The following is a 27,144-nucleotide window of genomic DNA, read 5'->3' on the forward strand; positions in this document are numbered from 1 at the left end:
TTGCTCTAAAATCTGGTGCGAAAAAAGCGGCGACTTTCCATCGTCGCCGCTCTTCGCGGGGCTTCCTAAGGCCCATCGATTTTCAGCATTATCCTCAAATACCCAAGTTTGTATCGATTCGTTGCTAAGCAAATTATTTCTGAGTCACACAGTGGGGTTGTGGATGGGTCCGAGCAAGGTCCTCTATTCACTCCGACCTTTTCAACAAATAAAAACAAGAAATTGTGCATTGATGCGTTAGCCGGAAACGGAACGAGCGTGCCATTGTGTTTACATTGGACAAGCAGATGGAAAAATAGGTGCCAGTGCAATGCGTTCTTTCTATCTGATCCCTCTGATCCTAACGAACATCGGTGCAATAAAAGTAGACAGTGTTAAAGAAGTGTTTAGAAACACAGGGGACGTCAATCTTGCCCTGCTCACTCGAAATGGCTGCAACGACTCCACCGCGATCATGGAACGCGAAGAGTTCTTCGTCAATTCGGCGATATGGACGGTGCACCAGTTCAACTACTTGGAAGTTGTACCCCAGCTAGATTTCGGACTGTCGATCTACAAGACTTGCAACGAAAAACAACAGTACCAAACGATTTTTGATTTGTTTCAAAGACACGACGAACAGTTTTTGCTCGGTCTTGTCGCCGACTTCCGGTTGTCCTCGAAGGTGCAAAGATTCACGGAGGCGCTGGATCTGGATGTCAGGCAAACCGTGAAGTGTCCCATTCCCCTCATCAAGGCTTCAGTTGCCCTACTCGGTGCCCTGAATTGGGTAGAGAATGTCACAGTAGTGGCACCGAACGATATCATAGTGGAGGAGTTTTTCAAGATCGCAAAAAAACAGTGGATTTGTATTAAGAACAACATAGTTTACGAGTAAGTACCCTTGAAAGTGAAATACATGCATCTGGTATGTAATTGAGCTAGATTTCTACTAAGTAGATACGATTCAAATGCTCGTTAAAGTTTGCAGTGTATAATTACGAAGAAAATTCTCATCGGGAGCAAATTTCTCTTTGCGATAAAAATATCACAACTCAATTGCCAACAATCAGATTTCTACCACGCTGATCTTTTTTCCTTTCATCTGTTGCAGCTCCGCAATTCCAGTGAAAAACTCGACTTCAGAAAATGTTGTTGTTTTCGGCGACCACAACTCTTTGACCTCGTTTTGGCAAAATTCCGACACCTCTAACACAATTCTGGTTCCGCTGGATAGCTCAGTACTGAAGGGTACCACTTATCAAATTCACTCAACTTTGACTAACGATTTTTTTCCAGCGACACCTGAAAACAGTTACGTGATAACTTTAAATTACCACGAGCAGCTGAACTACACCCCCAACCCCAGTCTCTTCGAGATAGCCGCCCCTCTAGTAGTCTACGCTCAAAACTTGAAACATTTTATTACGGGCACTTGTAACGATACCACTGACAAGCTCAAGTGCTTGAGGAACAAGTTCCAAGGGACCCCACAAAGTGTACTACGACCCTCCCAAATTGCAGATTTGCTCAAAATCGAAACGTCCAGTATTAACTACTATGTGTACAAGTCTGAAAACTCGTCTTTACCCCGTAAGATTTTTTCCTACAACATTTTTAGCAATAATCTGACCCTGCTGGACAATACTGTTGAATTGGGCAACGCGTCCGAGCCCGGTTGCAAATCTGACCCAAGCAGTTGCCAAAAACAGTGCAAAAATTTTGCGAGTCGCAGCTCAGTGGGTTTTATTCCTGGCGACTGTGAGATCAGGATCAGGAGCGAGTCTTGGGTGTTTGCGTTCTTGTCGTTGTCCTTGCTTGGGGTTTTGTTCTGCATCGCCATTTTAATTTTCCTTCTGGTGTCGATCTGTCGGCGAAACGTTCTCGAAGGCAACCCAGTCCTGACAATGCTTCTTCTGGTCGCTGTGATGCTCATGTTTTGCTCAATCCTCCCGCTCTCTTTGGAAGGTGACAAATCCACCAAAGAGTCGATCTGTTTGGCTCGAGCTTTGGCGATCACTCTGAGCTTCTCTGCCGCGTTTTCTTTGATCTTAAGCCGCAGCATCCTCCTGGCGACCGCCTCAAAAGAAATCGGCTTCATGTCGCATGTAGCAGGTCCTGTGCAATCCTTCTTGTGTCTGTTCATCTTTGGGGTCCAAGCGGCGTTGAGCTTGCAAGTGGTCAATCGGTGCAGCGACATCTTCAGAGGCTACTCTTTCGTCTATCTCTTGTCGTACAACGCCATGCTTCTTCTTCTGCTCTTGTGCCTCTGCCCCCTGATCGTCAAGTGCCAACGCAACTACAAGGAGGGCAAGTACTTCACTTGGGCGGTCGCCACGATCTCCATCCTCTGGTGCGTCTGGATCCCCGCCTATGCTCTCGTCGACCAACAATACAAGGACTCCGTTTTGTGCTTCGGCCTCGTCTCCACCGCCAGCGCCCTCATGGCCACCATCTTCGTCCCGCGCACCTACCTGATGACCATCGCCGCCGCCCGCGACAAGATCACCAGCACACTTCCTTCGCTCTCTGGCGCCACCAGCGCGATGGACATCTACAGGGCCGGAGCTCAAGTGAGTGTGCAATTACTCAGTCGCGCTTTCACGACTAAAACGGGACTTGACACACTCTCGCGTTCAACTTTCTTTGTTATTTTTCAGCCGGTCTACGACTGTGTTAATGTGGCCGCGATTAATGCAGTGACAGTCGCCAGAGCCGGAGTCACACCGATTCAGCAACCCGATTTGTATTCATGTCCCAATTTGCCAGAAGATGACGATTTTGACGTGCGATGCGCTACACCCATTGATGATGACAAAGTGACCAGGTTTTAAAGGTCACGCCATTGTTACGAGATCAAAACGTTTATTTGCACAATCATGTCAAACGTTGCGGACCGGATGCTTGTTCTGGACCAGCACCATTTCCGCTAGTGTGGACACGGATCAGATAAGAACCTCCCACTCTACACAAATTAATAAAAATATTTATTGAAAAATATTCGTAAAAGTAGCAGGAATATTTGTGACCAGCAGGAATATTTATGACCAGCAGGAATATTTATGACCAGCAGGAATATTCGTGGCCAGCAGGAATATTCATGACCAGCGGGAATATCCTCAATCGGCAGGAATATTATGGTCAGCAGGAATGTTGCGGCCAGCAGGAATATTATAACCAGCAGGAATGTTATAACCAGCGGGAATATTATACTTAGCACTATATAGCAGGAATATTCGTTGGCTTAGCAGGAATATTCATTAATTTTGCAGGAATATTCATAAACTCTCACAAATATTTATTTATGTATTTGAAGTATGTAATTCATATATTAGTCGGCCGGTACTTTGATTCCTGCTGATTTATATATTTTTTTACTTTGGGAATATATTTTCTGGGAGCTTCTCCATCCGTGTCCACCGCATTTAACCGCACTGATTTCCTGTAATTTATTTGCGTCGGTCTCCTGTACTAGTCAATAAATTTTTTACCGTCCATACTTTGTCTATATTCCTGAAACTGGGTCTGGTCGGGAGCGATAACGACGTTAGCACCGCGGCCAGCCGAAGCGTTAAATTTCTCATTGAAAACCACTTTATACAATTTCCCGGTCGCTCCTGCGACAGATGCTCCACGATTAACAATCCGGGAAAACTTCAGTGTCAACCGAATCCTGAACCATGCAAGGTCTCCTGCAGTCCTTAAGAAAATCCAGCTTGTTCCTCTTCGCCATCATTTATTTGTCTTTCTTTCTGGACAACGTGCTCCTCACCGTCGTTGGTAAGTTCCGCCTTGACTTTTTCTCATCTAACTCTGTCGCACAATTTTAGTCCCGATTATCCCCGATTACTTGTTCTCAAATCAACTCAACACTAGTATCAGCAAAAAGTCGAAACTGGGTCTCAAGTCGTTGAGTCCTCTGCAGGAAAAATATGAAGCTTTGGAGAACGACAACGGGCCTCTGGGTGCCCTTTTGGCATCCAAAGCATTCGTGCAACTCGCTTTCACTCCTTTTATGGGCTACTTGACTGAAATCATGGGTTGCTACATCCCTCTTTTGCTGGGCTCGTGTAACATGCTTCTGGCAGCTCTCTGTACGTGTCTTACCAAAGTGTAAAAAATTTTACCAATGATTTTCAGTATTTGCATATGGCAACTCGTACGGAGTACTTGTGTTAGCGAGAGCTCTTCACGGCAGCTCGTCAGCCGCTATAGGCGTTAGCGGCATGTCCATCCTAGCCAAAAGCGTTCCTCAGAACTTGCGAACAAAAATCATGCCTCTTGCGTTTGGAGGAATAGCTCTAGGAGTCTTGATAGGCTACCCTCTAGGCGGCGCGGCCTATCAGCTTCTCGGCAAACCAGCTCCATTCATCTTGATCGCGTTCTTAATCTCAATCAGCATCAGTAAGTGTGTCGGGGTTGATTTCAAAATGTTACAATCACATTTCAGTCCTCCAGTTCTTTTACATCGACCAAGGCAACGACGACACCACCGTCGACGAAATCAAATGCAGCCACTGCTTGACCCTCTTGAAAGACAAACAACTGTTGATTAGCACATTCACCATCTGCATCTGCACCTCCACCATGGCAGTTCTGGAACCTTGTGTACCCATGTGGTTGTTGGCCCACCTGAACCCGCCCCCATCGCGTTGGCAACTCGGCGCTGTCTTCATCCCAGATAGTGTTGGCTACTTCATCGGTTCCCATTTCGCAGGTAATTATCGAGAAGTTGGTACCAAAATCATATTGGCTTCCAGGTTTGCTTCCTGTCGCTTCGTGGAGGTTGGCCTTCAGCGCTCTGGTCTTAGCTGGGCTGAGCTCGTGCGCTCTCCCATTGGCTACCTCCATTTCACAGTTAGCTTTGCCCCATTTTGGGTTGGGCTTGAGTGTGGGAGTGGTGGATGCAGCTTTGGTACCATTTTTGGCGAATCTGGTCGACAAGAAGGGCAGCAATCAGTACGGACCTGTCTACGCTCTCCAGCAAGTCTTCGTCAGCTTGGCCTACGCTTTCGGGCCCCTTCTGGGGGGGCAAGCTGTGCACGTTTTTGGGTTCCCGTGGCTGATGAGGATCATCGGGTTTCTGAATTTGATGTTCAGTCCACTCCTGTTAGAGCTAGAGAAGGTAAATTATTATAAAAGGGAGCACGGCATCAAGGCCGGATGTATATATTTAAGTATCATTAAGATAGTTCTGTGAAGTCATGATACCTAATTCCTCTGAAAGCACTGTTTGTATTGGGTCTCTCTGGCGGCCATCCATCCAAAAATTAACTGTTACCAAGGTTGCTTAACTTTTTTTAAAAATTTGATTGGAAAGTGTTTTGATTTTCAGGATCCTAAGTCGCTTCTTTTGGAGGAGGGCAACACCCCCAGGTCTTACTCCACCCTCGACAACACTTACTCATCCCTGGACGAAGAACTCGACTAATTCTATGCAAAGATGGAATTCTCTCGACAAACCAAACTCCTCAGCGTCCTTTCAGCGTCTTGATTTTTCACCATTACAGTCATTCGCCCAATTTACCGAATAAGAGTTGAAAATCTGATGTAATAAAGTGGTTGTGTTTGAGTAAGGGTTGCTTATTTCCCGGGTGGCGCGCTCTAACTTCATTATAGCAACACACCACTCGACTAACTCGATCTCTTTGTTTGGGTTGTAAGTTAAGAAGGATGTTCTGGTGTTTATCTGCCATTTACCTCCATCTACGCCGACTACAACACTGACACGCTCTCGGAATTAATAAACTCTCGATTTTTCGCCGGAATAAAACGCTCTGCTCTCTCTACATTTATTTATTTATCGAATTGCACATCAAGTTTCTACTGCCTAGGCTCTAATCTACTGTAAAGACTGTGTTTGCACTGGTCACACTCGCAGAAGCCTGGAACGTAAACGGGACTAGGTAGGACAGGTTGTGGGTTAAACAGCGGCAAAAACGGGTACAAGCTGTGCATGAAAACCTTGCTCCCGGAAATCATGGGGAGCGGGTTCTGGTGCGGGGTCGTGTAGGGTTTGGATTTGGCGGCGCCGACAGGTCTGAACGCGGAACTGTTCTCTTCCTTGCCCCCGGAGTCAGACTCGGACGAAGAAGTCGCCTTCGAAGCGTTCAGATTGAAGTGCTCGATCGCCTTGAGGAGGTCGTGGTTGCACCTCTTGAGCACCAGCTCCAGGACCGAGCGCTTCTTGTTGGGGAACAACTTGGTGAGCATGTCGATGGACGCGGGACTGACCATCACCTCGTCTTGCGTTTCTTGGTGGACGCTCTGTTTCTCTTCTTCGGGTTCGGGGGACGTGACCTGCATGCCGAAGATGCGGCCCGGGGGCAGGTAGTCGTAAGTGGTGCCGTTCTCCGCAGAGGCGAGATGCAGAGCGATGGCATCTTCGGCGGCTTGTTGACGTTTCAGGGCCACCTGAGGATTGGGATGTTGATTATCGATCGGCGAGGGTCGTGATATCAGATTTGCAATGATTACCAATGAGTGGATGTTTGTTGAAGAGATATACGATACTTGGTTAATGGAATATCGATCAAACACTTCAGTCTGTCACCAGATTAAATTACTGAATCGGCGAGTTTCTTGTAAATAGTGGTGAGGGGTGTGTTGTGTCGACACTTTTTATCGATCGGGGTTGGAACGGCACGAGTAGACAATTTGGGACAAATTCAAAAACACAAATGGAACCAATACAAATTAAAAACAAATGGATTTTGAAAACGTTGAACTATTTTTAAATATTTAGGTGTATTCAGTTTTTAAAGAATATTTTGAAAAAAACAAATACCATTACGTGACAATTTATTACTGCTGGTTCTATAACTTGTAACAAAACAAACTGTTCAATTTTAGGGGTTAATCAAAAATGTAGTGGAAAGTGCTATAGCTTATCTGTTTATTTGTTGATTGAGAGCAAAACAAATAGCAATTACAATATTTTTCGTCTGTGAGAAAAACTTGGTTTTACAACGTTCACATAATTATTAAGTATCTTACAGCCCTTTCACAATGGCGTTAACGTTACGTCGATGTTAAAACGTTAATGTTAACATTAGATCTAACTACATGTATTTCAGTACTTTTTATAAATTATTTCCGTTGGCTAATGTTAGAATGTAACGTTAAGAATCCAGAACATTTCTAGAACTAACGTTAACGCTAACAATATCATGCAACATTAATTTTCATCATAACGTCATTGTGAACGGTCCACAATGAAATACATGTAATTTTGAATTTCTAGATCTAACGTTAACATTAACGTTTTAACATCGACGTAACGTTAACGCCATTGTGTATGGGCCTTATTACAGAAACTGTTATATTGCCATCTCTTTTCAACATAATCCAAAACAAGCTATAGGATTTTTGTACGTATTTTAGTAAGTCCGTCCCACTATGCATCTCTCTTTGGCATGTGCGATTAGAGCAAGACGCGAGTTGTACGTTTATTCCATTAGCGACGTCAAAATTTTAGGTTAGGTCGTAACTACATTTGTGATTTTTTTTTAAATTTTGCTTGAAATTTCCGCCGTATGATGCAAAGAAAAGCTGCGCTCTTTCTTGAACAGCACCCACTAGCAGAAGCGGACCATTATTATCTCGTTCCCGTGTAAAATACATTAACAAATTTCTTATTAGCATGTAAGGGCATTGACCTTACGTGGCATTGCCGAAACAAAATCTAGGAAGAAAGAAAGACAATCCAAACCTGATTGTTTAGTGTTGTTTTCAACAACTTTTAATATATTTTACCTATTAGTTGACAAATAGTTATCAAAAATTGGTAGCACCATGCACTGCTGTAAAATGTCGAAAGCAGACGCAGGTCACGTCGACTTCTTGATTCGGACTAAGCTCATCGGACTCGAATAAAAAATGGACTTTAGTAGTTAACGTGAGGTACTAAGTTTACTTAGGTAGTGTTGCACCTCGTATCTGTAAAAAAAATGTTTTTGAAGCATTTTTTTGAAAAATAGGCTTTGTAAGAATGAAGGTCATGAAACGGTCTTCATCCTTCTCACATCACTCAGGTGGTAATTACTAATTACCTCTTTCCTCTCTCAACAACCTGGTAAAACTGTATCAGATTTCCGGCTCAATAAAACCATGTTGCAGTTCTGGGGAATTAATTGTGTAGGTACAGATTCTTTATCATGAAAGCTGATTGAGGATTTCTTTGATGAACTTGCGATGTTCAAAAGATTAAAACAGGTTTACAATAAAACAAATAATAATTAAAGTATGAAATAAAAAATGTTACAACAAAATGAAACCAAATGATTACTAAATTGTGTGTAAACACTTTTATTAGAGAAAACAATATTTTAAGCGTAACGAGGAATAATAAAATAATTATCTAAATCCTTCTGAAGCCTCAACGAAATTATCAAAAGTCAGAAATGAAAAGAATCCCTTTTGTAGCAAGAAACCAACAAGAGATCAAATTTAAAAAGTAGAAGAAGAGATTAGAACTGTGTTACAATCAATGATCTACAGAAAACAACAATTTCACTTAATTCGAAAAGAGGTTGGAGTCATTTCAGATTTAAAATATTGTAACACATATTAGGTATTATACAGGGTGTTTGAAAATTGCTAGTACAAAAAAAAACTGTGGCATCTAGAAGCCCTAAGAAATCCAAAAAACCAATTTTTAATTTTTTTAAACAAAAGTGATAAAGTAACCCTATCCCAGCATATTTTACGCCTCAGGCGGGGCAGTATTTTTTAAACCTTGGTAACCAAGCGTGATAATGAAGGACTATACAACAATATGAAAAATAAATATTTTTTTGCAAGATTTTGGCAACTAACAATGGTACTAACAATTTTGACCCAATTTTTAGTAATTTTTATCTCCAAAACTAGAGGACTTTTATTAAAAAATTTTTTTGCCGATGACTTTAACTCACCATCACCAATTACCAGTATTTTTTTGTACTAGCAATTTTCAAACACCCTGTATACGGAGTGCGCATAATAAATGCAATTGGTTAATACAGTGAAAACGTTGCGGGGTGTGGGGGCAGTATAAATATTTTCTCTACTCTTAAATAATATTGCTGTTAAGTAATGCTATTCATTATTCATGGTCGTGGATAATGACTCATTACTCCACTGGTTGAGATCAATCGCAAAATGACATTTGCATCGCATAGTCTATGAAGTTCATAGATACAACACAATATTCATCTGTCATAAATCTTTTGAAATGTCGTAACTCGCGAGTCTGTGTGCGTTTTGTGCTACAAATAGTAATAAATACATTCTGTTAGTCAAAATGATGAAATTTATACCTCTTAGAAAAAGTATCCTATTCCACTCGCATGTAATTAGTCGTCATTACGCACTCACCGAATAATATACAGGGTATTTCACGAGCGGCGGAATTGAAAATGCAACCCACAATACATTTCCAAAGTTAATGTGACTATTTTAAAATATAGTATTGTTTTGCAATAAAATGATGAATCCATGATGGCTTTGCTTCCAATAATTTTATTTGTCAGAACTGACATTTACAAAAAAGTTAAAATGCGACGATTAAAATGTATTCGAACAATGAGAAAACAGACCTGATCCTGATTTTTGGCGAATGTAATAAAAATACTTCTGACCTTGCGCGTTTATGCACACAATAAACATTTACCCAAAAACTTCGTTTTTTCACAATTTTATTTAATCAAGCGAAACTGCACAGCTAACTATGTTTAATGTTTTTTAAATCAAAAAACAAATATCCACATTACTTTGGAAATGTATTGTGGGTTGCATTTTCAATTCTGTTGGGTTCATTATCACCCGTGACCGTGATACTTTACAATTCCCGTCCTTGACAAATTAGTAGCTCTCATTCTTCTTCAGATTCTAATATCTTCTTTGGAAAATACTGTCTACGAGTGTTATTATTATTATTATTATTGTTATTCTTCTAGTAGATCTAATTTTTCAATCGACTAAACTATGAATTATTTGAACTAAATGATAAAGTCTACATTTCAATTGATCGATAATTTATTTCTAATTCTCTGTTATCTTCATTTCATCCGAATCATCTTGAGGAGAGAAAGTGTCAAAACGTATTTTCAACAATAAGTAGGTACTGCAAATTTCAAATAAATTAGTGTATATTATCTTTGAGATATTAACTAATACTCCAAAAAATAATAGTTTAACACAACAACAGAGATAAAAAATTGTAATTCAATTAGTACGATTCGCGTTATCAATATGTTGCTATTGTTATATCAAGGCTTTATACAAAAATTGTTTTTTTTTTCTCTCAAGACAATCACTTTTAGTTTTAGAGATATAGTCCAGTCAAGATATACGAGTACATCCGACCCTGCAAAAGGTCATGTAGTTCCAATTTTTTAATATGTTGTTTGAACCTCAGCCAAGAGTAAAAAACCAAATTTGCAACTTCGAAAGACTTGTGCGCGCTGCGTGGTAGCCAAAGAACTGCGAAATTTTTGCACTATTTTCGGTTTTTGCTCAATATCTCCGATGCAACATATTTTCTTTTTTTTTCTCGGAAATTTTGTTATCAAAGGCTATAGTTTTTTTATGCTATTACAATAAAAAAAAACCTCCAAGGCCTGATTGTATAAAGCGATGTCAAGATCTTGTTAAAATTAACATAATGTCAAGCGATCTCATTGGGGGATATTGGATTTGAATCAGCCAATCAAATGGGCAGATTTCCGACTTCCGACTGACACGAAGTTAACTAAGGTTTATACAACCGGGCCTAACAGAATCAATAAAAAAATTATAGGTTACCATTTGAAAAATAAAAATTGCTATTGCCCATAAATGGGTAGATCTGTAGTGTTTTTAGAGCCATTTCATTTCCTGTATAATTTTTTTCATTTGGGTCATCAATAGCAAAGTTATAGCGTGGGCCGTTTTTTTAAGACAGCCTGTATTAGCACAAATGGATTGGTTAAGTATTTTTTCCAAAAGTTTCATAGTTGCGTTTTCAAATTAGAATTGGTGTGAAATTTAGAACTCTGTTTAATGAATTAAATAAAGAAAAAAAAATGAGTAGTCTTTTTCTTCCTTGCTTCCTGTGAAGAAACAGATAAAAAATGAAAAAACGACCATGAACCAAAGTTCGCATGTCTTTCCTTAAATTTAATTTTGTTGCCTATTGTCAAGAATTTCAGGAACATTGTCCCGCCAAGTAGCCGACCATTCTAATGACGACGTTTACTAAATTGTACAAAATTCTGTTCTATTTTTTCATCGTTTTATGAACTAGCTCACCGTTGTTAATTTTTTTATATCATGCCCAACAATACATGTCCCCGATAATTTCTTAGTTTGTGTTTTTATTGATTATTCTACATAATGACTTTGATTAAATTTGACAAATGTAATGTCGGGCATGTTGACTATCTTGTATAAATTAAAATATTTTTTCCACATAATCGTGAACCACCCCGTAGATACATATTAGCTAATTACATTATTATAAGTTCTGATTACCAAAGGAAACCGATTTAAAATGCAGTACGTTTTGCTCTCTAGACGCAAAATATTAATAACAATTATCTCAAAATTTTAGTTTTACTTTCAAAATGCTAATTTGCTCGCCAAAAACGACTCTAAGTTTGATTTGTGATTTTTAAAAATATTTATTTTGAATTTAATAACCTGGTCTCTTATCGCAATGGCATTTGTCCGCTTTCATCAACACCCTTATTAGAGAACATTATCAGAGCAAAGTTACAAGTTTACGACTTGATTTTTATTAAAATTGTTGACTTCGCGTGGCTCAAGTTCCTGCTATCTCTTGATTTAAGTAAAAACACTTGAATTTCTCCGATAAGATCAATCAGGCTCAGAATAGATAAGACCTTCATTCACTTCCCTCAAAAACACACTCGACACTCATCTCCAACAAACAATTTTTTCGCGATGCTATCTATCACCTCTCGTATGTTTTCCACATACCTGCGCCGCCATAATCCTCTGCCGCTCCTTAATCAATCCGCATTTGGCACACGAACAATTTTTGTAAATGCACTGCTTCTTGTGTCCCCTCAGCGTGGATATCATGCCGTGATTCCTGCATCTGGCACATTTGGGCACGCGGGCCGACCGACTGTTCGACAGCATCCTGGCAGCCAGGACTAAACCGCAACAAACATTTGCAAATATACAATAACTGCAACAATCGACCGGATAACAATCTGTATATAAAGAATGCAAGAATAGATGGATACGAGCTGAAGATTTCAGTCATGGCAAAGATACAGCATCCCGTCCAGCCAATGGGACGGGGCCTTATCCTGCCGTTCCCTGCATAGGACGCGGGAGCCGCCAATCGCGGACCGCCTCCGACTGAACACCTGAAAGCTACGCCCTGACAAAATCAAAAATAATCCCCCGCTGAAACGACTCTCGTTGATTCAGGTGGAGCTATTTCGACGGCTTACGCCGATCCTGAAAAAACGCAAATTCATCACGCCTGATTTATTTGAAATGTTTTTCAAATTTGAAGAGTTTACATTTCTTGTAACACTAATTGACTGTGTAACTCACAAATAAATCAGTCTAATTTCAGAAATCCTTCTGTTACTTGGCGCAGCGCGATCACACCAAGTTGGCCCCGCCGCCTTCAAACCCCCAAGGGTCCCAGCCGCGGCACCCCCAAGCCGCCCCCACACCCTCCACGTACTACACAGGTGCACAAATTTTCGCCGTGTGCGTTGTGAGAAATTGCTGAAAACGGTGGAAGCAGTGGCGCTTCGTGGTGCTGGCGTAGTGCAGCTGTAGCCTGAAAGCACGGTCTCGATGTGCGATGTGTGACGTATTACTGTCAGTTTGTTAAATAAACAACAGTCCATTAGATTGTTGCATCACATATGTCACTGCGTCGACCACCCAGTCTACACCTGAAAAAAATATCTACCGCAAAAAATTTTCATACACACGATCTACCCACTGTTTGTTTCTTCAGTAAGACGAGTCGAGGACCACCTACAATTTCGCTCTTGTCTCTTTGCCATATTTTATGACGAACCAGTAGAGCCGAAGAGTGAAAAAGTAGAGGATTTCGATGAAGCTGAGCACGCTGCACCCCAAGAACAACCCAGCCATGCCTCCGATGTACACTGCATTTCACAATAAATAAGTCAAGACAACATGATTCTAACGTACCGAGCAAGTCAGTGAAACCGAAAATTATGTCGCGTCTTAAGCGCATCTTAGGGTACTCCTTTAGGCCCCACTGCAGGTTGGAACCCAAGAACCACTCTCTGGTGTCCAGGTCTTCCACTATGTAGTTGACCTCGTTGCAGTTGGACAGACAGGAACACTCGCCCTTCATCAGAATTAATTTCTCCTTGTGTTTGGCCAAGCAATGCAAACCAGGAACATTGCAGACTCTTTCTCCTTCTGAAATAGGGATTCAGAAACACTAATCTATGGAGTAATTTTCTGAAAAAGAGGTTCTAGAAACACTAATCTATGGAGTAGTTTTCCAATAGAGATTCTAAAAACGCTAATCTATGAATCGTCCAAGCAAAGCAAACCAGGAACATTGCAGACTCTTTCTCCTTCGGAAATAGAGATTCAGAAACAGTAATCTATGGAGTAGTTTTCTGAAATTGAGATTCTAGAAACACTAACCGATGGAGTAGTTTTCTGAAATAGAGATTCTGGAAACACTAATCTATGGAGTAGTTTTCTGCAATAGAGATTCTAAAAACGCTAATCTATGAATCGTCCGAGCAAAGCAAACCAGGAACATTGCAGACTCTTTCTCCTTCGGAAATAGAGATTCAGAAACAGTAATTTATGGAGTAGTTTTCTGAAATAGAGATTCTAGTAACACTAATCTATGGAGTAGTTTTCTGCAATAGCGATTCTAAAAACGCTAATCTATGAATCGTCCAAGCAAAGCAAACAAGGAACATTGCAGACTCTTTCTCCTTCTGAAATAGAGATTCAGAAACACTAATCTATGGAGTAGTTTTCTGAAATAGAGATTCTAGAAACACTAATCGATGGAGTAGTTTTCTGAAATAGAGATTCTGGAAACACTAATCTATGGAGTAGTTTTCTGCAATAGAGATTCTAAAAACGCTAATCTATGAATCGGCCAAGCAAAGCAAACAGGGAACTTTGCAGACTCTTTCTCCTTCGGAAATAGAGATTCAGAAACAGTAATCTATGGAGTAGTTTTCTGAAATAGAGATTCTAGAAACACTAATCTATGGAGTAGTTTTCTGCAATAGAGATTATAAAAACGCTAATCTATGAATCGTCCAAGCAAAGCAAACCAGGAACATTGCAGACTCTTTCTCCTTCTGAAATAGAGATTCAGAAACACTAATCTATGGAGGAGTTTTCTGAAATAGAGATTTTAGAAACACTAATCGATGGAGTAGTTTTCTGAAATAGAGATTCTGGAAACACTAATCTATGGAGTAGTTTTCTGCAATAGAGATTCTAAAAACGCTAATCTATGAATCGTCCGAGCAAAGCAAACCAGGAACATTGCAGAATCTTTCTCCTTCTGAAATAGAGATTCTAGAAACACTAATTTATGGAGTAGTTTTCTGAAATAGAGATTCTAGCAACACTAATCTATGGATTGGCCAAGCAAAGGAAACCAGGAACATTGCACACCCTTCTGAAATAGAGATTCAGAAATACTAATCTATGGAGCAGTTTTCTGAAATAGAGATTCTAGAAACACTAATCTATGGAGTAGTTTTACATCTTCCTTTCCTTCCAATTGCACAATAAACCTTCTACTGAAGACTGAGAGAATATTTTTATTTACCTAATTTTCTGTAAAAGTGAGGAACACAACCGCACAAGCGCTTTGCTAGAGCAGCTCTACACTCCATCCTGCACAAGAGATAAGAATAAGCTGGGAAATGCTTCAGATTGCTTTCGTCATGAAACCGACACTTCCTTTGCTTAATCGTCAAAAATCGGATATTGTCGCTGCTGAAAATCGTCAGACCTGACAAGTACATCTGTAGGAAGAAACCATTCGGGGAGTTAACTTTCTTGCTAGCTATATCAGCCACCTCGTAAGGTCCATGGACATAAATCTGAAAGTTTTGTGGTACTACTACTGAACACTATTTCAACTAGTCATTAGTACGTCAAAACCTGTAGACATGTTCATAACGTTGGCAAAAACTTCTCCATCCAAAGGGTTTACATAGAAGATGTCATTACCTTCGATCAACTCCCAGTTCCCTTCGTCCCAATAACTAGAACGATCGATTAAGAACAAAAACAATGAACTAAAGAGGCTTACTCTGGAGAGCTATAGACAGCCAATTTGGAATTGAAACTGTAGCAGATCCCCATCTCCGTTATAACCTTCTGAAGGCTGTACATCTTGTTGTTGCTTCCAGAATTAGAAACAGATGGTTTAAACTCAAACTGCAGATCTAGAAGAATGTCCAAGTACTGTTCTTCAGTTATGCCGTCGTACTCGACCACCTGGTCGAAATTCGTATAAGTAGCGCTGGCCAGAGTGACCAGGAACTCCCTCAAAAGCGTCTTGTTCTTTTCGGTGGAGCTCTGGACGTAGAGGTCGAGCAAAGGTTCGTTTATTTTGTACGATGGGCAAATGGTAGCTGCGGGGAAGGTAGTGTTCCAGGAAAATCGATCCCTTTCCATCGAGATCACCGTCGGATTCTCCGTGTACCGTTTCAAGGTCATGCTGCTGAGCACCACCGCCCCGTAGACGGCTGCGGCGACGATAGCCACCCAGATCACCACTTCCACCGGGTGTCGACGCTTGTAGGTCATGTGAGACAAGCCGTGAATCGAGCTCTGCGTGAAGAAGAGTCTGATGAATTCCAGGAGCATTTTGCTCCTGGTTTTGGGTGCGGTCGCCATCGAGGGTTCGAGCGTACTGAATCACAAAGGGGTGAGGGTATGAATATTTTATTGCGGAACAAAGCGGTGCGATACAATGATAGCATTGTGTGTATCGGAACAAAAGTTGGAAATTTGTTACATCTGGATCGTGGGTGGGCTCTTCTCTAGAACATGTGTGTCAGTAATAAGACCTACTAATGGATTTGTGTTTATTTAAACGCGCTTTCACGTCGCATTATACGGATCATGGCAACGCCACTTGTCCGAAGAGATTGCGCTAATTATCAGGTGCCACTTTCTTCGTCTTCAATAATAACCCTTCGAGAGCAGTGAGGGGCAGCTCGTAGAAAAGCGTAAAAAAGAAACTGACAAGGATTGTCAACGATAAGTCGGCCAGGCTGTCGAATATCTGAAAATACAATTTAGAATTTCCACTCGAATTGAGTGACTTACAGTTGTGAAATTTGAGAAGTAGATGGGTGTCTTGTTGGCGGCGTTTTTGAAGAGTTGGAGGATCAAGTGGAGGAGGAAAATTCCGTAGGAGAGTCTGCCCAAGACTCGAAACATAAAACAACTCAAGAAATCATTGATTAGTCCTCCGCAGCCGTTCACGCAAGACCACACTATCCACACCACGCCAGCAGTCCAAGTAGATCTGGAACACGATATAAAAAGAGAGGCCTCCAATCGATTGTAGTCGTAGTCTTCCAGTTGAAAAATGTGACAACTGACGACAGATGTAGCCATCAGAGTAGCACTCAAGACCCAACCGGTTGCTTTAGTAAAAGTACTCATTTTGATTTTTTCTCCGTTGAGTTTGAAGAGGCAGTACCCGAATCCCAGCCCTATGATATAAGGTGGTGCTCTTGTGTGTGGAGTGATGTAGTGTCTTTGGAAGTACTCTGTTTCGAAAAGTTGGTTAGTTATGGGCATTCCACCTTCGTACTCGTTGACCCAAGCCAAATAAAAGCTAATCGACAGTGAGAAAAAATAAGTGGCGGCGTAGGTGACCAAACCCAAGACTCGCCATTTCCATAGAGGGTACAGAACCAGAGGGGAAAAGTAGTAGAAGGTCATGTCGCAGGTTAAGTACCAAGTCTGCAAGACGCACTGAAACGAAACAATCATCAACGATTTTAACGAAGCTTCAGGTGGTACCAACGCTCCTGGATTGACGTAGCTTTGGACGTGCAACAACGTAGACCACCAGTAATACCGACACGGTTTCAAATGGGCCTCGCACGTGTCGTACCATAACGGTCCGGAACCGAAAAACTGGATCAGAGTTGCGTAAATCAACACAACAATAGCTAAAGTGGGAGTTATTCGAAAGTACCGGTAAAGGTAAAAGGTTAGGGGATTGAATTTGCCGGTTTTTGTAACGTGCTGGAAAAATCCGACACTCACGAGGAGACCACTCATGAGGAAAAACGTGTCGACGCAGATGGTACCGCCGATAATTATGGTACTGGAGTAGTACTGTATCCACTGAAATTAGGTTTGAGTCGAGTAAACACAGAAAGTGGTGGTCATTACGTCTAAAATCTCCAGTCCGTTGATCACCGGAGAGAACATCGCCATCAGAAAGCGATGGCCTATGACGACGTAACAGGTGCTCAAGAAACGGAGGCCGTGGATGCAATCTAGGTCATTGTGGCTTCTTCGTGAGACTATCTTCCGGTAGTTGGAGGGAATGGAAAATGCCAACGCTAAACTGTTTCGCGTGTGCGGTACTACCACGGTACTGACCAAGCCCGCCGCAACAGGAACCAACAGAATCGAACTGAAACTGAACTGTTAAACGAAACAAGCAACAGTTGGGACTTTACATGGACACGTATTGTGTCAAGCCCATTTTCTCCTCGCTTTCCATGGTCTGACAATGCTTGTCGTCTAGACTCACAACCAGATTTAACCCATCAGACATTTCCATTATGGTTTTGTTAAAATGTCGCGCGACGTCGCTGTTGGGACACGCTGCTGGTACACAAACTGACCAAAACAACGCAGATTTTTCCACGATCAATCGTATCTTAGCAAACCTCTTTTCCGTCACGTTTCTGAATCGGAGAATCGTCTTGATCAAGTCTAGATCTGGGGTGATTTTCATCAAGCAATGCTTCCCTTTGATCTCGTTAAATCTGGTCTGGATGCACTGTTTGAAGTTTCCAAATTCTACCAGATTGCCTAGAAGGATTCCAGGTTGGATTTTAGACGAAGAATCGAACACTGGAATAGAAAAATTGTTAAAAGAAGTTAGACGACGTGATTTGCATCAAGACTTTTAAGAGCCCATGGCTCGAATCTTCTCAATCCATTTTTGAACAGATCTGTGTGATTCTTGCACCGCGGGTCTTCGACATTGTCGAGGGCATAAATTGCTAACACCTGATTCATGATTAAACCTTGCTTCATCGTTAATTTGACGCTTTCGCTCATTTTATCTTGCGAATCTACTACAACTGATTGAGCGAAGAAAAACGCAAGAACTAGAGCAACACGAGCCATTTTGTCATGTCTTGGCGTCGCCTTCCGTCGCCTATTTTATAACCAGCTTGATTATAAGTTGCTCGAACCATCAAAGAAGTTCTAATGACAGGTCGGGAGAGGTGTGTTTTCTAAGAATTCCAACTTGGATACAACTCCACTGGAGAGTTGTTTTTTTCCACTTTCGATGAATCATTATCGCATTTTTATCTGAGGTTGTCGCTGTTGTAATAATCGTGTTTGTTACGTTGGCGTAATTGCAAGATTATCGTCTTAACTAACATCCGAAAACAATAATATTCCAAGTGTTCGATAAAAATCGGGTCAAGGGTTAGTATCGCTTAGCGATATCTTCGTATGTTACTCCTGTTTACTCGAATTGATAAATGCTCTCAAATTAATCTCTCAAGTTCAGTTTATTGAAAATGCTCGGTCGGAGCTATCGCGTCCTTAACAATCGAGAGCCGGTCGCAGGAAGCGAAGAGAAAACATTCAAAAAATAAATCTTTTTCGGAAACTGGGTTTGCAGATTTGCAAAATGTATAAAATTGGACGGGAGTGCTTCAGGCGAGAAGCGCTGACGAGGAGCTATGTAAGTAATTGACTAAATGTAAGAAGACATCAAGTCACAGACGAAAGCACTCTTGCTTATTGTTTCTTGGCATTAGGAACTAAAAGAAACTTCTTCGTTTTGAGTCGGTACTACTTTCTGTTAAAAAACTAAGATAGTTATTTATTAATATAGTTGACACAAGACACGAGGTCAGTATTGGTTATTTCGTAACCAAAAGGAATAATATTTTCCAAGAAGTTTCGTCTTTGGATCATGTCAACGAATAGAAAACTACATCATCTAATCCAAAAGAAAAATGTTATCGGTCAACGAGTACTCGTGAGATCTGTTTCATGATAATTGATAACATCCTAATCTGAATCAAATTGCACTTGCCGAGTTCATTCGCTCGTTTCCTCTAGATAACACTTATCATCAGCGCAAGAATCTTGAAAATTATGTCAACATCTTAATCTCTCCAAAAATAAACTTGGCAAATAGATATAAATAACAAGTTGGATACTGCATTTGATTCTTTCTTCTTTTGGTACTCAGGTGTGTTAAAAATGTTAATATGTCTAGGCGAAGAAGATCATCGCCATCCGACGGGAGGACCAGAGCGTGTGGGAGCGCCGCGCCCCATTCTCCCCGGCCCACGTGCGCAAGCTGGTAAAATCAGGAGTCAAGGTTATCGTCCAGCCCAGCAACCGCCGCGCCTACCCCATGCAATCCTACCTGAACGCTGGTGCCACCATCCAGGAAGACATCTCCGAGGCTAACATCATCTTCGGAGTGAAACAAGTCCCCATAGACCAGCTAATCCCCGACAAGACTTACTGCATCTTCTCCCACACCATCAAAGCGCAAGAATCCAACATGCCCCTCTTGGACGCCATCTTGGAGAAGCGAATAAGACTGATGGACTACGAAAAGTTGATGGACGAGAAGGGCCAAAGAGTCGTAGCTTTCGGGAAGATGGCTGGAATCGCAGGAACCGTCAACATCTTGCACGGTTTGGGGTTGAGATTGCTGGCTCTAGGCCACCACACCCCCTTCATGCACATAGGCCCCGCTCACAACTACCGACACTCGAGCATGGCCAAACAGGCTGTGCGGGACGCAGGCTACGATATAGCTCTGGGTCTGTTGCCTAAATCGATCGGGCCCTTGACTGTGGTGTTTACGGGGTCGGGGAACGTGTCTCAAGGGTCGCAAGAGATCTTCCAGGAGTTGCCTTACGAGTACGTCGCGCCGGAGATGCTGAAGAAAGCTGCGGAACACGGCAGTCTGAACAAGATTTATGCTTGTGAAGTGCGAAGGAGGCACTACTTGGAGCGAGCAGATGGGGGTGGGTTCGACTCTGCGGAGTTCGAGGAGCACCCAGAGAGGTACATTTCTACGTTTAGCAAGAAGATTGCGCCCTACGCTTCGATTCTGATCAATGGGATCTATTGGGCGGTTAACAGTCCCAAACTGTTGACAATTCCTGATGCCAAGCATTTGCTGAGACCTGCTCATACCCCTTGGTTGCCCACTTCAGTGGGGGCGCCGGCGCTTCCCCACAGAATGTTGGCCATCTGCGACATCTCTGCCGACCCTGGAGGCTCCATCGAGTTTATGAACGAATGCACCACGATAGACACTCCATTTTGTTTGTACGACGCTGACAGGAACAAAGACACCAAGAGCTTCAACGGTCCTGGAGTACTCGTCTGCAGCATCGACAACATGCCCACGCAGATCCCCACAGAAAGTACGGATTTCTTCGGCGACCTCCTCTTCCCCTACGCTCAAGACATCATGCAGTCAAACGCCCAGCAACCTCTAGAGAGTCACAACTTTTGTCCCCCAGTTGAAGGAGTAAGTAGGGCAAAGATAACGACTCTTATCTCGACTATTGTTTTTAGGCTATCATCGCGAGCAACGGAAAGCTGACACCCAACTACGAGTACATCCAAGAATTAAGAAAGTCAGCCATGTAAGTACTTAATATTCGTTGTGTTATTTCTAAGCTACTAAATGTAGTGTGAAAAGCAGGCACAAAGCCAGCAGCGAGTCGCAAAGCGTTGAGAAACACGTGGTGATAGTGGGAGCAGGTCGCGTGGCAGCGCCTTTAGTAGAGTATTTGCACAGAGATGAGTCCATTGGAATTACTGTGGCGTGCGAGAAGAAAGATTTGAGTGATAATCTAGCCCGCGCTTTTCCCCGAATCGAAAGTGTGTATTTGGACGCCAACGAGAACCACAACACTTTGGGAGAAATCGTGAAGAAGGCCAATGTCGCGGTTTCTATCTTGCCGGCAAATCTGCACCACATCGTGGCCCAAGCTTGCATCAAAGAAGGCACACACATGGTCACTGCGAGCTACATGAGCGACGACATGAAGAAGCTCCACAAGCAAGCCGCAGACGCTGGTGTGACGATTCTCAACGAGATCGGTTTGGATCCAGGAATTGACCATTTGCTTGCTCTGGAGTGTATCCAAGAAGCGCAAGCTCACGGAGGAAGAATAACTTCGTTCGAGTCGTTCTGCGGGGGACTTCCTGCACCAGAATTCAGCGACAATCCGTTGAGATACAAGTTCTCTTGGTCTCCAAGAGGAGCTCTGTTGAATACGCTCTCGTCGGCTAGGTACTTGAGTAAAGGACAGATCGTCGAGATCAGCGCTGGAGGGGAGTTGATGAATACCACGAGGAGTCTGGATTTTCTTCCGGGGTTCAACTTGGAAGGATTCCCCAATCGTGACAGTACAGCTTACGCCAAGTACTACGGAATTGAAGACGCGCTGACGGTACTCAGGGGGACTATTAGGTACGATGGTTTTGCCCAAGCTGCTAGGATGTTGCAGTTTTTGGGACTGCTGGACCCGGAGCCCTATCCTCTGCTCCACGCGCAAGGACCTGAGATCACGTGGAGGAAACTGATTTGCAGTCTACTAGGACTAGGGACTGACAACATGTTCTACGACAACTTGAAGAATCAGATTGTTGAGAGAACAGGATCGGAGTTTTCTGTTGGGTTGTTAGAAGAGTTGGGACTTCTGGACGAGAATGGAGTCATCAAATGTGGGTCCCCTCTGGACACCCTCACCCACTACCTCTCAACCAAACTAGCTTTGCGTAAGAGAGTTGTGTCGAGTGACTTCCTAGGTTCAAATTGTTTTGATTTTCAGAGAAAGACGAGCGCGATTTGGTGATTTTGAGACACGAAATTGGTATCAACTGGCCAGACAACAAGAAAGAGCTCAGAGGTGTCAACTTTGTTGTCTACGGGGACGTCAACGGGTACTCCGCGATGGCCAAGACTGTCGGCTACCCGGCCGCCATAGCTGCGAAGATGATTCTGGACGGCGAGATTCAACAGAGGGGGATGATTCTGCCCTTTGCTCCGGAGGTCTACAGGACCATCTTGTCGAGGTTGAGAGCTGAGGGTCTGAACAGTACCGAAACGTCTAAATTCTTTTAACTCATCACAAGTGAAATCAAATCCGTCGAAACGAAATGTCTAAATGAATTTTTTATTGCAAGTCTAGGTGCGGTCGCAGTTCGGGGTCGGTCGCGTGCCAACTCAACCAGGGCATATTAATGCAAATAAGGAATGGATTGGGGCCACATCGTGTGGGATGGGTTAGGGGATTTTATTTCCGGTAATGTCGTCTGGTATTAGTAGTAATAGTGCGCACGAAATTTTATCGACAAGATAGAAAACGTTCATACCAAAAACCTTCCCCAAAAAAAATTATTATTAGAAAATTATCAGTAGTTATATCCCGAGTGCAACGAGTATAATCGGTTAAAGTGTGTGCTGCCCATCGTTTGAAAAATTTTGCTTAGTAAATGACTTGAATGCTTAATAATTTCGAAATATCTAAAATTATTAAGCATGAAAGCATTTACTTCAAAGCAAAATTTTGAAAATAATGAGACAGTACACACTTTTACAGATTATACTAGTTGCAGAAGGGGTATATGACAAGATTATTTCCAGACTAGAGTTGAAGTAAAACATGAGACGGGAATTATACCATTATTTTCTATTAAATCTAAGAATACAAACTGGAAAAAAAATTCTAACCTTCAAAATATTAACATTTTGACGGATCTGTCACGCAAAATGTCAATTTTTTGGTAGATAAAAACGAGAATTAATGGGCTTTCGAGAAGAGTTCCTTTAGAATAAATGAAACAAACAACAATTATTTGAATAGCAACGTCAAATTTTACATAAAGTTCGTTTCCTGCTGCGTTATTTGAACAAAATTTTGAAACAAAAACTAAGATGCAATAATCACTAGTAATATCCCGAGTGCATGTCAAATTATGAGACAATTTGACATGCACGAGAGGATATTTTGGCAGACTATTTCCTGAGAAAAATTTACATGGTAAGTACAAATAAACGTAATTCTGTGTATCGTTGATTATCATGACATTTGCACTGATCTGGTATTTAAGGTAATTTCTTGACAACCGTTTTGCTCTCGTGCAAATTCTCGCTCTAATTTGATCGCTATTGGCTAAAATACAAATATTCGAGCTTTTTGATTGGTTTAAATTTTTCGAAGGAAATAGCCGGAGCTACAGTCTAATAATAATCGTTTATTTAAACCAAAATAATCGTCTCGATACGGCGCTGTAATTGGTCACATTTCTTATGAAGGAAACAATAAACGTTCAATACTTTCAGAAGTTATTGGTATTGATTAATAAAAAGTTGACACTGATTTGTTAGGTACACAACATTTTTTTTAATAACTCGTTGCACTTCACTTCAAATTAATTCCGAATTGTTTTTTAATATGAAGGTATTACACAGCTACACTATTTTTAATGCATCCTTGTATTTATAAATTAAAAAGAATTTGTATTTTCTTTCATCTTGGACCTATCCATTTCTTATTTAATTAATGTAATTCTTGTAATTTCTTTGTATATAAACGATTCAAATATACACATTTTGAAGAAATAAAATTGCATTTCAATTTCTCCCAACAAACTTTCAAGCAATTCATTACGTAAAAAACTTTTCTATGATAAATTCTGAAAATTAATAGAACTTGACCTTATAATAATAGCTAAATAAACAACAATAATATAAAAACGAAAGAATTACCAAAATGGGAACAAAGACTAAATAAACGTATTAATAATATCAGACGAGATTTAGGTAGAATAACTCAATATTTAAAGGGTATAAATTCTAATCATCTAAATAATTGTATTCAATCCATTTTAAATAACAATCGAATACATTGTTTAAAATATAATGAATATAATAAAACATTAATAGAAATCAAAGACACTTTATTACAGAAGTTACATATTTATTCTAAACGACTCAAAAGATATAAAAATAATAAACAACGGAAATTTGAAAACAAACTATTTAGAAATAATGAAAAGTTGTTTTACAAAAATTTAACAGATAATAAAACTCAAACTAATAATGGTACACCAAATATAAACGAAATTAAAGAATTCTGGTCAAACATATGGTCAAATGAAGTTCAATTTAATAATCAGGCAGAATGGATTCCTCATTTAGAAAATGATATACCAGATAGTAATAATCGACATCATATTCAAATTAGCCTTGAAATTTTAGTTAAAAATATTAATAGTTCACATAATTGGAAATCCCCTGGAGGTGACCAAATTCATAACTTTTGGTTAAAAAAATTTACTTGTATTCATAAATGCTTACTTGATCACTTTAACGGATTTATTAGGGAACCTAACACATTTCCAGAGTTTTTGGCCCATGGTATAACATATCTGAAACCAAAAGATTCCGATACTAAGAATCCATCAAAATATAGGCCAATCACATGTCTACCCACAATTTATAAAATTATGACATCTTGCATTAAAGTAATAATTTACGACCATTGTCAAAAATTAAATATACTTAATGAAGAACAAAAAGGTTGTGTTAAAGAGTGTTTTGGTTGTAAAGAACAACTCATAATAGATACGGTAATAATGGAACAAGCTAGAAAAAATAATAGAAATATTTATACCGCATTCATAGACTACAAAAAAGCCTATGATTCAGTACCACATTCATGGTTAATTAAAATTCTTAAAATTTATAAAATTAATTTGGATTTGATTAACTTTTTATCTCATGTTATGACATTTTGGAGAACTACTTTAAATTTATCAATAAACAATACTAAATTAAAATCCGAGCCTATTCAAATTAAACGGGGAATTTATCAAGGAGATTCTTTAAGTCCTTTATGGTTTTGTCTAGCCATTAATCCTTTGACAAATCTATTAAATAGCACTGGATATGGTTTCAATATTAGACTTAATAATACCACACTATCCAAATTAAATCACCTTCTTTATATGGATGACATAAAACTTTATGCATCAAAAAAGAATCACATTTTATCTTTACTAACAATAACTGAAAATTTCTCAAATGATATTGGGATGAGTTTTGGTATTGATAAGTGTAAAATGCAATCAATATGTCGCGGTCATTACGAACATTTAGAATATATAACTCAAGAAGGAGAAATCATTAAAAATTTAAATAAAGGAGAATTTTATAAATATTTAGGTATTAATCAATCAAATCATATTCAACACTCAATTATAAAAGAAAATTTAGAAAAGCAATTTTATTTAAGAATTAAATCTATTTTAAAATCAAAATTAAACGGTAATAATTTAATTAAAGCAGTTAATACATATGCTGTTCCATTACTGACCTATTCTTTCGGTGTTATAAAATGGTCCAAAACTAATTTACAGAACATAAACATTAAAACTAGAGTTCTTTTTACTAAATTTAGTAAACACCATCCTAAATCTGCTATTGAAAGATTTAATTTACCACGCGAAAACGGTGGTAGGGGTTTTTCAAATCTAGAAATACTGCTAAAAAATCAAATTGCTTCACTAAAAAATTATTTCCTCAATAGAGCTCGTGATAACACCTTTTTCAATGCTTTGGTTTCAGCCGATAAAGGCTACACACCTTTAAATTTAAGTGATAATATAATTTGAGACATTGTTAAGCCAAATATACCTGACACAATAGCAAATATAAAACAGAAGTCTTTACATGGGAGATACTTTAAAGAACTGGAACAACCAGAAATTAATATTCAGGCCTCTCATGCATGGCTTAAGAAATCAAATATCCACCCTGAGACGGAGGGTTTTATATTTGCAATACAAGATCGTGTTATAAATACAAGAAATTATAAAAAACACATATGCGGTTTACAATCGATAATTGATAAATGTAGGATTTGCGGAACTGAAGGGGAAACAATTGAACACATTATTTCTTCTTGCACCGTTTTGGCTCAAAGCGAATATAAAAAACGACACGATATATTCGCTAAAATTATACACATGAATTTAGCTGTTAAATTCAATTTATTAAAGAATACACAACCACATTATAGTTATACACCAGAAAGTTGTTTGGAAAATGACAGTTACAAGTTATATTTTGATAGAACAATTTTAACTGACATTCATATTAAGCATAACAGACCAGACATTATAATTTTAAATAAACAACAAAAGCAAGCATATCTTTTAGATATAGCTGTTCCAAATTCACATAATATAACACAGACATATAACACAAAAATTAATAAATATTTAGAGCTGTCCGTTGCTATGAGAAATCTTTGGTGTTTAGAAAAAATTTCGATTTTACCACTTGTAATTTCAGCAACGGGAATAGTACCGCAATCTCTTTTTAAAAATTTAAAAATTCTGGATTTAGATAACACATTGGTAGTTGAAATTCAAAAAGGTATATTATTATACTCATGTCACATCGTGAGGAAGTTCCTTAACATTGACACAGAACATAATACACAACAAAGTCATAATGCGGAGGCGAGACGCCGGTAATTATGTTGATAAGCACTGCACTATTACTTGATAGTAATATCCGTAATAGTGTATGTACTCCGGCAAAATTGCCGTGCCGCCGGGTGGAGGTGGGATAGTAGTGCTACAAAGAACGTATATCAAGAGTCCTGTGGAATTGTGAAGCTCTGCTCTATAATTTTATTGTGTCGAACTACAGTTGGTTGCAAAAAAAACGGGAATCGAAAATTTTCCTAATGTAAATTTGGTTTGGCCCATTTGTCAACTAATTGTCTACTTGACAATACCTATCAAATAATTTTTTTAAATGTCATTAAATTAATTCTAACCTATTTCTCGTAAGAAGGTTTCACACTATGGAAAAAATGTAAAAATGTGCCAATTTTATTTTGACAGTTC

The 27,144-nt window shown here is 40.0% G+C and overlaps 6 protein-coding genes across 11 annotated transcripts; 3 read left to right on the plus strand and 3 right to left on the minus strand.

Moving 5' to 3' along the window:
- Window positions 1-51: 51 nt before the first annotated feature.
- On the plus strand, window positions 52-3,080 carry boss (bride of sevenless). The gene is made up of 4 exons (XM_069042925.1): window positions 52-873; window positions 1,094-1,230; window positions 1,279-2,552; window positions 2,640-3,080. Exons 1-4 carry the CDS (start codon window positions 311-313, stop codon window positions 2,811-2,813), a joined length of 2,148 nt encoding a protein of 715 aa, XP_068899026.1. The 5' UTR covers window positions 52-310; the 3' UTR covers window positions 2,814-3,080.
- Window positions 3,081-3,260: 180 nt separating this feature from the next.
- Window positions 3,261-5,551, plus strand: prt (portabella). The gene is made up of 6 exons (XM_069042926.1): window positions 3,261-3,759; window positions 3,810-4,073; window positions 4,120-4,383; window positions 4,430-4,696; window positions 4,740-5,104; window positions 5,315-5,551. The coding sequence occupies exons 1-6, from the start codon at window positions 3,660-3,662 to the stop codon at window positions 5,408-5,410; spliced, it is 1,356 nt and encodes a 451-aa protein (XP_068899027.1). The 5' UTR covers window positions 3,261-3,659; the 3' UTR covers window positions 5,411-5,551.
- A 215-nt stretch (window positions 5,552-5,766) lies between these two features.
- LOC138127045 (doublesex- and mab-3-related transcription factor dmd-4-like) lies at window positions 5,767-12,105 on the minus strand. Its single transcript, XM_069042902.1, has 2 exons — window positions 11,941-12,105; window positions 5,767-6,393 (listed from the first exon to the last, which is right to left on the minus strand). The coding sequence occupies exons 1-2, from the start codon at window positions 12,103-12,105 to the stop codon at window positions 5,803-5,805; spliced, it is 756 nt and encodes a 251-aa protein (XP_068899003.1). The 3' UTR covers window positions 5,767-5,802.
- Window positions 12,106-12,747: 642 nt separating this feature from the next.
- Window positions 12,748-15,861, minus strand: LOC138127042 (sodium channel protein Nach-like). Of its 3 annotated transcripts, XM_069042898.1 has the most exons (6): window positions 15,269-15,861; window positions 15,110-15,221; window positions 14,780-15,056; window positions 13,150-13,386; window positions 12,935-13,103; window positions 12,748-12,884 (listed from the first exon to the last, which is right to left on the minus strand). In XM_069042898.1, exons 1-5 carry the CDS (start codon window positions 15,856-15,858, stop codon window positions 12,970-12,972), a joined length of 1,350 nt encoding a protein of 449 aa, XP_068898999.1. In that variant the 5' UTR covers window positions 15,859-15,861; the 3' UTR covers window positions 12,748-12,884; window positions 12,935-12,969. The 3 variants fall into 3 exon arrangements, with proteins under 3 accessions (XP_068898999.1, XP_068898998.1, XP_068898994.1); XM_069042897.1 differs by having other exon boundaries at window positions 12,935-13,386; XM_069042893.1 differs by lacking the exon at window positions 12,748-12,884 and having other exon boundaries at window positions 12,891-13,386.
- Window positions 15,862-16,117: 256 nt separating this feature from the next.
- Window positions 16,118-18,580, minus strand: LOC138127041 (nose resistant to fluoxetine protein 6-like). 2 transcript variants are annotated; one of them, XM_069042892.1, is made up of 6 exons: window positions 18,123-18,580; window positions 17,670-18,069; window positions 17,377-17,623; window positions 16,999-17,328; window positions 16,294-16,950; window positions 16,118-16,249 (listed from the first exon to the last, which is right to left on the minus strand). In XM_069042892.1, exons 1-6 carry the CDS (start codon window positions 18,346-18,348, stop codon window positions 16,118-16,120), a joined length of 1,992 nt encoding a protein of 663 aa, XP_068898993.1. In that variant the 5' UTR covers window positions 18,349-18,580. The 2 variants fall into 2 exon arrangements, with proteins under 2 accessions (XP_068898993.1, XP_068898992.1); XM_069042891.1 differs by having other exon boundaries at window positions 16,294-17,328.
- Window positions 18,581-18,723: 143 nt separating this feature from the next.
- LKRSDH (lysine ketoglutarate reductase/saccharopine dehydrogenase) lies at window positions 18,724-23,850 on the plus strand. 3 transcript variants are annotated; one of them, XM_069042887.1, is made up of 5 exons: window positions 18,724-18,919; window positions 19,463-20,740; window positions 20,788-20,858; window positions 20,906-21,999; window positions 22,053-23,850. In XM_069042887.1, exons 1-5 carry the CDS (start codon window positions 18,866-18,868, stop codon window positions 22,343-22,345), a joined length of 2,790 nt encoding a protein of 929 aa, XP_068898988.1. In that variant the 5' UTR covers window positions 18,724-18,865; the 3' UTR covers window positions 22,346-23,850. The 3 variants fall into 3 exon arrangements, with proteins under 3 accessions (XP_068898988.1, XP_068898989.1, XP_068898990.1); XM_069042888.1 differs by having other exon boundaries at window positions 20,915-21,999; XM_069042889.1 differs by having other exon boundaries at window positions 18,725-18,919; window positions 20,918-21,999.
- The last annotated feature ends 3,294 nt before the right edge of the window (window positions 23,851-27,144 follow it).

The sequence above is a fragment of the Tenebrio molitor genome, chromosome 3, assembly GCF_963966145.1.
Source record: "Tenebrio molitor chromosome 3, icTenMoli1.1, whole genome shotgun sequence".
Lineage (NCBI taxonomy): Eukaryota > Metazoa > Arthropoda > Insecta > Coleoptera > Tenebrionidae > Tenebrio > Tenebrio molitor.

Excerpts from the sequence above, each read along its gene's own strand:
- prt (XM_069042926.1), top strand. The coding sequence starts at position 3,660 with ATGCAAGGTCTCCTGCAGTCCTTAAGAAAATCCAGCTTGTTCCTCTTC. Across the intron at positions 3,760-3,809 it reads CGTGCTCCTCACCGTCGTTG|TCCCGATTATCCCCGATTAC; the intron begins GTAAGTTCCGCC and ends GCACAATTTTAG. Across the intron at positions 4,074-4,119 it reads CATGCTTCTGGCAGCTCTCT|TATTTGCATATGGCAACTCG; the intron begins GTACGTGTCTTA and ends AATGATTTTCAG.
- LOC138127042 (XM_069042893.1), bottom strand. The coding sequence starts at position 15,858 with ATGGCGACCGCACCCAAAACCAGGAGCAAAATGCTCCTGGAATTCATC. Across the intron at positions 15,057-15,109 it reads ACATGTCTACAGGTTTTGAC|ATTTATGTCCATGGACCTTA; the intron begins GTACTAATGACT and ends CAAAACTTTCAG. Across the intron at positions 13,387-14,779 it reads TCACTTTTACAGAAAATTAG|AAGGAGAAAGAGTCTGCAAT; the intron begins GTAAATAAAAAT and ends TCCCTATTTCAG.
- LKRSDH (XM_069042887.1), top strand. The coding sequence starts at position 18,866 with ATGTATAAAATTGGACGGGAGTGCTTCAGGCGAGAAGCGCTGACGAGG. Across the intron at positions 18,920-19,462 it reads AAGCGCTGACGAGGAGCTAT|GCGAAGAAGATCATCGCCAT; the intron begins GTAAGTAATTGA and ends TAATATGTCTAG. Across the intron at positions 20,741-20,787 it reads TTTGTCCCCCAGTTGAAGGA|GCTATCATCGCGAGCAACGG; the intron begins GTAAGTAGGGCA and ends TATTGTTTTTAG.
- LOC138127045 (XM_069042902.1), bottom strand. The coding sequence starts at position 12,105 with ATGCTGTCGAACAGTCGGTCGGCCCGCGTGCCCAAATGTGCCAGATGC. Across the intron at positions 6,394-11,940 it reads AGAGGATTATGGCGGCGCAG|GTGGCCCTGAAACGTCAACA; the intron begins GTATGTGGAAAA and ends CCCAATCCTCAG.
- boss (XM_069042925.1), top strand. The coding sequence starts at position 311 with ATGCGTTCTTTCTATCTGATCCCTCTGATCCTAACGAACATCGGTGCA. Across the intron at positions 874-1,093 it reads AAGAACAACATAGTTTACGA|CTCCGCAATTCCAGTGAAAA; the intron begins GTAAGTACCCTT and ends CATCTGTTGCAG. Across the intron at positions 1,231-1,278 it reads GGATAGCTCAGTACTGAAGG|CGACACCTGAAAACAGTTAC; the intron begins GTACCACTTATC and ends ATTTTTTTCCAG.
- LOC138127041 (XM_069042891.1), bottom strand. The coding sequence starts at position 18,348 with ATGGCTCGTGTTGCTCTAGTTCTTGCGTTTTTCTTCGCTCAATCAGTT. Across the intron at positions 18,070-18,122 it reads CGAGCCATGGGCTCTTAAAA|TGTTCGATTCTTCGTCTAAA; the intron begins GTCTTGATGCAA and ends TTTCTATTCCAG. Across the intron at positions 17,624-17,669 it reads TTGACACAATACGTGTCCAT|TTCGATTCTGTTGGTTCCTG; the intron begins GTAAAGTCCCAA and ends GTTCAGTTTCAG.